The sequence below is a fragment of the Durio zibethinus genome, chromosome 9 (assembly GCF_047325235.1).
Source record: "Durio zibethinus cultivar Kanyao isolate XHJ-2024 chromosome 9, ASM4732523v1, whole genome shotgun sequence".
NCBI classification, from domain to species: domain Eukaryota; kingdom Viridiplantae; phylum Streptophyta; class Magnoliopsida; order Malvales; family Malvaceae; genus Durio; species Durio zibethinus.
The window spans coordinates 2900519-2911417 of NC_143170.1; the positions used below are offsets into that span (position 1 = coordinate 2900519).

General features: G+C 28.4%; 1 protein-coding gene across 2 annotated transcripts; it reads right to left on the bottom strand.

Annotated features, from left to right (window-relative positions):
• Positions 1 to 126: 126 nt before the first annotated feature.
• Positions 127 to 8969, bottom strand: LOC111305965 (agamous-like MADS-box protein AGL14). Of its 2 annotated transcripts, none has more exons than XM_089765457.1 (7): positions 7810 to 8969; positions 3705 to 3786; positions 1384 to 1436; positions 997 to 1096; positions 859 to 900; positions 705 to 746; positions 127 to 489 (listed from the first exon to the last, which is right to left on the bottom strand). In XM_089765457.1, exons 1-7 carry the CDS (start codon positions 7989 to 7991, stop codon positions 364 to 366), a joined length of 627 nt encoding a protein of 208 aa, XP_089621583.1. In that variant the 5' UTR covers positions 7992 to 8969; the 3' UTR covers positions 127 to 363. The 2 variants fall into 2 exon arrangements, with proteins under 2 accessions (XP_089621583.1, XP_022759588.2); XM_022903853.2 differs by having other exon boundaries at positions 1384 to 1448.
• Between the last annotated feature and the right edge of the window lie 1930 nt (positions 8970 to 10899).

Genomic DNA, 10899 nt, shown 5'->3' on the forward strand with positions numbered 1-10899 from the left:
CAAACTTTACTTAAGAAATTTCATCCAATTTTTCTCATTAATAATAACATATAATTAAAGAAGAAAATATGTATACTTCTAATAAAAAATATTTGATTAAGTCAACTTTTTCTACTCATCAAGTGTTATCATCAATTTAATTTCCAGTTAATGGATCTCTTGGTATATATTACACAACTCTTCCACACATAAAATCTTACAATTAATCATACAAATTTTATAGTATGGTCCCATCCTTTTCTGTTTATAAAAACTATATACATTCATAATTTATTTCATCACAACTAGAAAGTGGAAATGCAAGAAAATGATACCTCATGTGAATTTTCTCAAAGTTTTGAAGCTTTACTAATCGTCAATTAATTAAGTCTTATGGTTTCTTTGGATACTTCTCTCCGGGGGTCCTATGAATAATTCCGTCTCCACCTCCATGGGCTCGGTGTGGTCATCGGATTTGCTTGTTGATGGTTGTCTAGGTTGCATCCCACACTGATATGTAATAAAATGTTGAATTCTGATTATCATTCATGTTACAAAATGTTGTAAAAAGACTGTAGAAACTAATGCTAACAACTTGTATGCTTTTGTAATGCACTAGTTTTTGACAAACTCCCCTTCCTGGCTCATGATTGTTGGTATTATCTTGATTCATCGGTTCAACATAATCTTATGATATAGGAACATTAGAGAGAAAGCTAATGTACCTTTTCTCGCAGCTTTGCATTTTCTTCCCTAAGGCGTCTCTCCTGAATGTTGAACAAGGAAATCGAAATGACATTGCAGTCAGAAAATATTCTTCCAAATCAACATCCATGGAATGTTAAGCATTCATTAAAAAAAAAACTGTGATATGGTTACCTCCTCCTTTAGCTTCTCCATCTGCTCCCAAAATAACTGATTCTGAACACATCAAAATCAAGTCTTAAACCGATCAGAGCAACATTTTCTTTATGCACACATGAAAAAACTTGACCATGCTTGTGAATTTAGATGTACCTTTCTTGCCCTAAGTCTACTTAAGCTTCGTTCCAACTGGTTTTCTAACAGTTGCAGCTCATTAAGAGAACATGGCTCTAATCCATATCCCAAGAGTTTTCTGTCATATTGAAAACATAGAAGTTTACATACATACGAAGAAAATGTTGGATTTTGGTGGGCACTCACAAAAACGCATTCGACGAAAAGAAAAGTCAATTAAAAATGTAAAACTTCAATTTTGATTGATTTGCATAAACTTGTTAAATCACACGAGTATTTATAGTATTCAATAGATGAATTGAAATTTCCAAAAAAAAAAAAAAAAAAGCTACAAATATGAACAGGAAGGTCTCAGTAATAAATATATACAAGTACTGTATACAAGTTTCAAGCTAAGGATTTAACCGTTTAGAATCTTCGAGAAATTTGATCTTCTTTGCCATGCTGTGAGCGTCTTCCTTCACATTATTCTCCATGCACAAGTTCAATAAATTAGATACTAATGACAAGCCTCAATGAATATATGTATCATGAGATGAAATTATCTATCTCAGTGCATGATGCCATTTAGGTACCTAATTTTAAAAGATTATATACATGCTCATGATATCGTACTCCTCATATAGGAGGGGTCACATAGTTATCAAAATTGGATAGAATAGTAAACAATTTAAGGTTTCGGGTCACTGAATTAATAATTTAATCACCGAGTTAATTGTTGATTCAATAAAAAATATTAAAAAATATAAATTTTAAAAATTCAAAATTTAAACTTTTAACTCAAGTTACACGTTAATAATTCAACTATAAAATTATAAATTTTAAGGCATATCATAAACTAAAAATTTTAAAATATAAAATTCACAAAAAGATTAATTACTTGTTGAAATGAAATTACTTAACATTTTATTAAAATCATATTTTATACTTTAAGAGTTAGAAACAATATTTATATTTTAATAAATATAATAAATAATAACTAATTAATAATTATAAATAATAATTATTATTGTTTATATTTATTAAAAGATAAATATTATTTATTAATATATAATAATTAATCTTTATGTAATAAAAAAATATTTATATATAAAATTGATAAAAAAATATTTATATTTATATGAAAATTAATAAAAAAGAAATTAATCATTTTTATATTTTTTATATGAATGTAAATTTTTTTTATTAATTTTACATTTTTATTAACATTTCTTTTTTTATTAATTTTATATATTATTATTTTTATAATTATTTTTAACTATGATAACAATTAATAAAATTTTCTGTTAGATCATCTTTTTTTTGAAAATTGTTTTTTTTACACGTGTAAGTTTTTTTTGCAATGTCATTATTCACATATTTCATAATATGTCAATATATCATTAATATAAGGATACAAAAGTTTTGAAAATAAAAAATAAGAGTTCAAGATTTCACGTCACTAAATTAATGATTCAATCACCAGATCAATCAGGTTAATTGTCAATTCAATAAAAAATAATAAAAAAATATAAATATTTTAAAAATTCAAAATTCAAACTTTTAACTTAAGTTATAGTTTAATAATTCAACTATGAAATTATAAATTTTAAGGTATAGCATAAATTTTAAAATATAAAATTTATAAAAGAATTGATTACTTGTTAGAAATTAAATTACTTAACATTTTATTAAAATTATATTTTATACTTTAATAGTTAGAAATAATATTTATATTTTAATAAATATAATAAATAATAACTAATAAATAATTATATATAATAATTATTATTTATATTTATTAAAATATAAATATTATTTATTAATATATAATAATTAATCTTTATATAATAAAAAAAATATCTATATATAAAATTAATAAAAAAAATATTTATATTTATATGAAAATTAGTAAAAAAGAAATTAATCATTTTTATATTTTTTATATGAATGTAAATTTTTTTGATTAATTTTACATATAAACACTTTCTTTTATTGATTATTTTCTACCATAGTCAAATAATTAATCATTTTTGCTAACATGTCATTTTTTATAAATTTTATATGTTATTATTTTTATAATTATTTTTAATTATCTTAACAATTAATAAAATTTTTTGTTAGATCATCTTTTTTCAAAAATTACCTGTTTTTACACATGTAAATTTTTTTGCTATGTCATTATTCACATATTTCAAAATATGTCAATATATCATTAATATAAAAATACAAAAATAAGAGTTGGATGACTTATTTAGATGAAATAATAGCATAATGACTTAATTAGATTATTTTAAATACTTGAAGAGTTTTTTCATATTTTACCTAAATTTGTTAATTGGTATTGAACCAATCCGATTCAAAAAAAAATTTTCTGATTTAATGGTTTATTATGTAAATAGCCGATTCACAATGGTTTAATTGTAAAACCGATTTAATTACAAAATCAAATCGATTTTAACAATGATTTACCGATTCAACCTGTTTGACCGACGATCCTGTGAGAACTATAGGTGAGGGGAATGAAGTCTAGCAAGGAAGGAAATAAAGCTGTAAATAAGCCACATATGCAAAATACCAGAATAGCTGAAATAGAATATATAGAAAATATGGCGATCTACTATTGGTTGAATTAACAGATTCATTTATCTTGTCAAAGAGAGCTTCCAAGTTCCAACTTTCTATAATTGATTAAGATTTAGTGGAGATGCTTAGAACATTCAATCCAAAAGGATGGCTAGAGCTACCTGCATACTTTCCTCTAAAACTTCGCTGATGATTCCAAGATCCTTCTCTCTCTTCTGATACCGTTCTATGGTTTTGTTCATGCTGAAACATCTCAAAACATACGACAATGATCAAGAATGAGGGCATGTCTAATTTCCATTAGTACTTAAGTAGCACCATAAAATGATAATTATCCCTTAAATTTGGAAGGCAAAAAAAAAAGTTAGTACTGTTTCAGGAAAAGCTATTACAAAGCAGCCAAGACATGTGAAGGCAAAAACGGTCCTACATAACACTGTTCATAGCCCAGCAAAAAAAGATAAAGGCACTAAACCATCCCTGAAACTGCATCCTAGCTACTTAAGACATTCATGGACAAATCTCGCTGAATTAGATTGCAATTTCTATGGACCTGTGACTTCTAAATTGCAATTTCTATGGACCTGTGACTTCTAACAGACGATGCTTTGGTTCAGTTTCAAACCAAGCAGCTTTCCCTAAGTGACCTCAATTGATAAGATCGAAATTTCAAGAGCTCAAAAGTATGAATGAGAAATGTAGCCTATCAAAGTACTTATCTCTTTAAAGATGGAAGATGAAAAAATGCCAGGCAGAATTCATGGTACGAAATTCTAAGAAATCCAAAAAACCTCTATTTTCAAAGATTGACGTTCATCACATTTCTTCCTAGAATCATGTCAATTACAGTAATTTTGAACCAAAAAAAAGTGTTTTCAAACTCAGAAATGATATTGAGATTAGCGTGCATGCAGAGTCAATATGCTGCTTAGAAATTAATTATGTTGCCGCTAGTATCTGAGTATTTTGAAAACAACAACAACAACAGTAACAAAGGGCTAAACGCTTTGGATTTAGAAAGGAAAAATTAGATTGTCTGATGCATGCCTAGTGCATGACTGGACTAAAGCACTGCATTCTCTTCGAAACAGTCTTTCCAGCCAGGATCCTCTCTTTTTTCAAGTATTCCTTTTGGACCACATCTTCCTGGATTTTTCTTTCTTATTTTTCGCTCAGCACAAAGGAGTTTGTGGCTATACCTCAGACTTGGTGCCAACCAAGTTGACTGTCTCTCTTTCTTTGGGAGGGTGGGGGTTGAGCACCGTATGGCAGATGTTGTAGTGAATAAACTAATATATGAGCTAAATCAATGCTTTGGCCTTAATCTATATTATATAGAACACAAAAAGTAAGGCCTGCATTCCTTTTTTATTTTTTTGGCAAACTTTTGTGTGGTAGATTTATAAATTTATTTCTTTATCATGAGGTACAAGATCTCATTCATGGAAAAATCAGAAAATTAGCTTTTCCCTTCATTTGGGAACCTTGTCTCTCTGTTTATACAAAAAGAAAATTATCAGGGTCTAAGGAGGCATCAGTAGAGGTAATAATACATGGTCTAAGCTAGGTTTCAGCTACAACAATTACCATAATTTCAAAGCATGAGAATAACAAACCAGTTTTATGAACCACTCTGAAATTAACAACAGAAAAGAAATCCAAGATTAATCCAGGCCAGATGGTGGCTTTTACATATGTACACTTTTATAATATTTGTTCAGACAACACAACAATTAATATTGTTTAGGATTTGAACTCCAATTCTCCAAATCACCGGTTAAGGGCAATATATATATATATATATATATTAAAAAGGCTAGGTACAAATATGAAGAAAATTTTACATTTTGACTTCAAAATAGAAAAGAAATTTTCTTCTAAACTAATTAATCACTTTAAAATAAATCAATGGCCATACAATATGTGATAATGTTTTATCACAAAAGGCTTCCATTTTCCTATGTTAATAACCGAAAACCACAAAGGCACTTTTCTCACTGTTTAAAATGACTTGAAATATGTTGAAAGATGAAGAACTTGGAGATTTATATTATCAAACTTGTCCATATAGAATTTATGCCTACACAATATTAGAAATCAACTAATCTACCTTTAGTGCTTTTCCCATTGTTTATAAATGTTAACAATTAAAGAATGTGGACATGTTAGTTTGAAGCTTTCTGAATGGAACCAAAAGATCTTCCTTCCAATTGCTTACAAAATTGTTTGAGGTCCACAGAAATGTATAGAAATGGATGATGGAACCAAGTTCCCATTCTTGTTAATTTGCATATGGATCGAATAAGCAACTCTAACATATGTGTGGAATAATAATACATTAAATTATAAAATAACATGGCGATTTTAAGTTGCTAAAGTCAGCCAAGATTGTGGATGGAGAGCTTCCTATCACATGTTTCATGCATTGTAACTACTGAGCTCTTATATATTTTCCTTTCCACAACTTTATTACGCACAAAATATCTTGAAAAAAAAAGTGCATGAAACAAGTTTCTCTGGTGTCTATAGTTTGTAACTCGACTAAATATCAGCTAGTCTCAACCTAACTCGATTTTGAAGCGTCGATAACTCATTTAATTTAGTTAACATCACTCTCATTTTAACAGTTCCAACATGAGTAAGATTTCTCTAGGATGAATGAAAGGGTTTAAGATATTTAACAACCAGAGGAAAAAGAGTCTTAGCATCTTGAATGCTTTTGCTATTTCAGCCAATCTTGATTCAGGATCAATTCTTATAAAAGGACCATTTTTTTAACTTTGAAGGAACTTCGAAGCTACCATCTTAATCAAACTCTTCATTTTTCTTAATGTACTTGTATCATATACGCCTTGTACACTTAAAAATGGGTATGGGATATAGACTTAGCTCTTTACCAGTACATGAAAATAACTTAGAAATTAGGCACTAAATTTATATATACCTGTTTTACATGGACCTACATCCAATTAATACTTGAAGTTGAGTCTAAGCAACAATCAACAGTAGAAGAGCTAGCTATTAAGACAAGTTTCAAGCTCTAAAGAGAAATGATTTCATGTAAAAAGGTGAATGCTAGCCAGAACCATATCACCATTAAGGCTTCAACAAGATTTTAATCTTTTTGTGATGTTTGAATATCTCTAGGAAGCCATGTGCAAGATCAGTCTTAAAAGACATATGCCCCTTGAGATTATCAGATGTTCTCTGGCTAGGGATCCTGGTAATTATGTAATTATCAGTCTTAATAGAGGAGTAATTTTTGGATGAGTAATAATCTAAGTATAATTCTTTGTTTTAATTAATCATGTGGAATTGACGCTAACACTAACACTAAAAACATGTCAGCAGTGGTATACCTTGAAAAATGCAAATTATTTCTCCAGTGTAATCCAATTTATATGTATGTTAAAAAAAAAAGAAAAAACCATATAAACAACAAATGCCAAGTACAAACTCGGCTCTTGCCCAGAGGCACCTTTTAAACAGTCAACAGGTTCCAACTTTTTTTTTTTTTTTGGGTTCAAATTAAATAACTTGAAATTTTATGACCTGTTTAGTTCATATGGAAAATGTTGATAATAGACCAAGAAGTTATTGACAGAATCAAACTAGAAATATTCTTAAAAAATGAGCATATACACATTGTTGATTCATGCTCATTATCATTAATCTCAAAAACTGTTTCAAAGCTAGCTAGCTAGGGTCAGGTTAAACAGTACCTAATATTCAGCGACCAATCTAAGTATATTTTACCCCAAAACATTAACCCTAAAATGATCTCTCTTTCTTGTTCTTTCTCAGGATCTTGCTGGTTGAAGAGAGAACAGATTTCAGCAAGATCATTTGGAACAACAACAAACAAGGAAATCCAGCAGAACAAAATCACCTGTTTAGATTTGCTCCTGAAGAAAAATAAAGAAGACAGAAAGACATCGGAGACTAGACCCTTCTGTCAGATAAAGCCTGAGATCATCAATGTATTCTTAGTACTTGCCTAGGAAAATGGTAGGTGAGCGTGGCCTCTATATAATTAAGTAACAACCCAGTTTAATCACCCAAATTTATTCATATCTTCTCAGATTTAGTTAACATAAATGAACTACATAAATGATCAGATTGTATTTCCAGTATATAGCTGACTTGCCATGAGTATGAAGTAGTTAGTTTATTTACTTTTATTAGTCTCCATGATTAAGTTTATTTCTTTTATTAGTCTCCATGATTATGAAGATGAAAGTTGAAAAGATGAGATAGAAAACGCACCTACAACTAGAAAACTCATATAGATTTCCTCTAGGAGAGAAGATGATGAGTGCAATTTCAGCATCGCAGAGAACTGATAACTCAAAGGCCTTTTTAAGCAACCCATTCCTTCGCTTTGAAAACGTTACTTGCCTGCTTGTTGCATTTTCTATTCTCTTCATCTGAATTTTCCCTCTCACCATAGTCTCAACAGTAGTTCTCCTATAACCAAAGGGAAAAATGAATTCTAGAAGAAAAACCCAGAAAAGGGTAAACTCGTTGAGTCCTAGGAAATAAATGTTTGTCTGAACTGAAACTGATTTTGATGGTCAACAACAACCAAAGACCCAGATGAGAAAAAGGTTTCCAAAAATAGAAAGGGAATAACTGAAAAATCTACTCAAATTAGGAAAAACATACAACTAAAAAAGAAGCCAGAAAAAGAACTTTCTTGGCATGTTAATGCTCAAGTTGATTTGAAGAGAAAAACAAGATTTTACTGGGAATTTTTTGAAATTTCTCTTGGATTTTGTAGATGAGAAATGACTTAACCAAGTTGTTCCTATTCACTCCCTCAAGCTCCTATAACCCTAGACTGAAAGTATTTTAATAGTAAATAGAAATAAAACAAAAATTAAATAAGATATAATAGACAAAGTCTCTTTCTTCTTTTGGTAAAATTGAACTATTGAAGGAAAAAAAATAGGCACCTCCCGAAAAAAGAAAAAGAATAAATGCCAAAACATGTGATTCCACAGCGAAGAGAAATTTAAGTGGATGCACCAAAATTGTATGCTTATTGCGTGAATCCATGACACCTGTCATATTACTGACAACCTCCACGTCCGGTATCCACCGAAAGCAGCAAAGCCAGGTTGTAAGGTGAAAAACACAGAACATTCCTGTCGGTTGTATGCAACAACTGGACACTCACCGAACACAATTAAAAGATTTCTAAGCGTGGTCCGTACAAGATCAGGAACACGTCTGCTTTCATCCGTACAATGGCTTAGAGAAAATGCTAATGGGAGTTTTCCACGTCATATCTTTGGAGGGATTCTGGATCAGGCTGGCTAGGTTGTCACGTGGCTGTTACTTGTTTGGCGGTAGGGTTTTCGTCTTCGGGGGTCTCCTTTGGTTTTGCCTTTTTCTTTCTGGTTTCCTTTTTTTTTTTTTTTACTTAGTGGGTTGTGTCAAGTCACAAGTGGTGGCGCACTGTTGAGATGATAAAATATATTTTACTCGATGAATTATTTAATTTTATGATGGTGGGTAGGCCTTCAGGGGACCACATTAGGGAAATGAGCCTTTCACTCTGATGGGGTCTGAGCCGGACAACTTTGATGGCTCTAGATTGATGGTTTGGTGCATCGTCGTTTTGCTCATTGGGTGAGTAGATATTAGGGGGAAGCCAACCCACTTTATTAGAGATTAGAGAAATGTCAGCATTTAGGCCAAGACCTAAAGACAAGGACGATGACTGTCTCTAGCTCATGTCGTTCTTGGCTTCCGGCTACTCTTAGCTTTCATAAGTCCATTGTAATCATCTTATTTAGTTTAGTATCAATTTATATTTTAAAATTAAATTTTTTATTTTTTATTTAGTTTAAAATTATTATTTTTAAAAAAATAATTATTTTATTGAAATATAAAAAAGTGTAATTAAATTGATGAATTGAAAGTGTTTTAATTAAAAATGATTCTGAAAAAGAATTAATTTGAGAGATGAATTTGAATTAAAAATTTAAGGTTGAAGTTGATTAGGAAATTTAAATTAAGAAACTTATTTTCTTATTATAATTAGGATTAGAGGTCTATAAAAGATCTCATTAAGATAAGTTAAAAATAATCAAGAATCAATTAAAAAAATTAAAAAAGAAAAAGTTAAAAAAAATTAAGAATTTTTTTATAGTCTTTTCTAATGTTTTGGGTTTAAATAATTACGATTTTCTTTTGAAAGTTATGTGTTATAAAAAGTAGTTGAAAAGAAAAACAAAATGAAGGTATTCATCAAATTTTAGGGTTTCGAAAAAACAAGAAATAAGACAAAGGGTGAAGAAACAGAAAAAGTAAAAGGGGACTGACCCAATTTAAGGACCCAATTTAAAAGCCTAAATTTGTAATCGGTTCCAATAACCAATAAATTGAAGTGGGTAAGAACAATTACAAAAGCCCACGTGCTTTGGAATTAATTGTGGCTTAATCTTTAGTATTTACTTTTAAATTGTCTTTTTCATAAGTTTTAGTTATCTTTGTATTTTATCATAATTGTTTATTTATTTATTTGTTTGTTTATTTGTTTATTTTATTTATTTGATTATTTATGTGTTTATTTATTTGTAATATTTTTTTAAAAGGAAAAAAGAGAAAATTTTGTTTTAAATAAAATAAAATAAAAACTTACCAAAATAGTGAAGGGTTTAAATTTTCTTAAAATAAATGTTTAAATAAAAAAATCTTACTAACATATTGGAATATTCAAATTTTTAATAAATTATTTTAATAAAACAAAAAGCTTTACCAACATATTGCAAGGCAATTTGATTTGTAAAATAAAATTTTATTAACATATTGAAAAAATTTATTAATTTTTTATAAAAAAAATTTTCAAGAGAAAAATATAGTTTTTAATAAAATCTTACTAACATATTGGAAGGTAATTTGATTTTTAAGATAAGGTTTTACCAACATATTGAAAAATATTACATTTTTAAATAAAATCAATTTTTAGAAAAGAAATAATTTTCATAAAATCCTACCAATATATTGGAGGATAATTTCTCATAGAAAATCTTATCAACATATTAAAATATATTTATGAAAATAAAGAGTTTTTTAAAAAAGTTAAACTTTGAATCTCCAATGATGGAATTACTAAGAGCGTTATAAATAATAATCTTTATGTAAATTTCTATGTGAAAAATTATTTCTAAATTTTATCAATATATTGAAAGATTTAGAAAAGATTTTCAAAATCAAAATTATCACAAAAATGTCAATTATCATAAATAAATTTTTTTTTATAAAAATTAAATAAATCTGACGATAAAGCATTTTCAAAGCATAACAAATAGTCTTCTTAAATACTTTTGAAGTGAAAAAAATATCTTA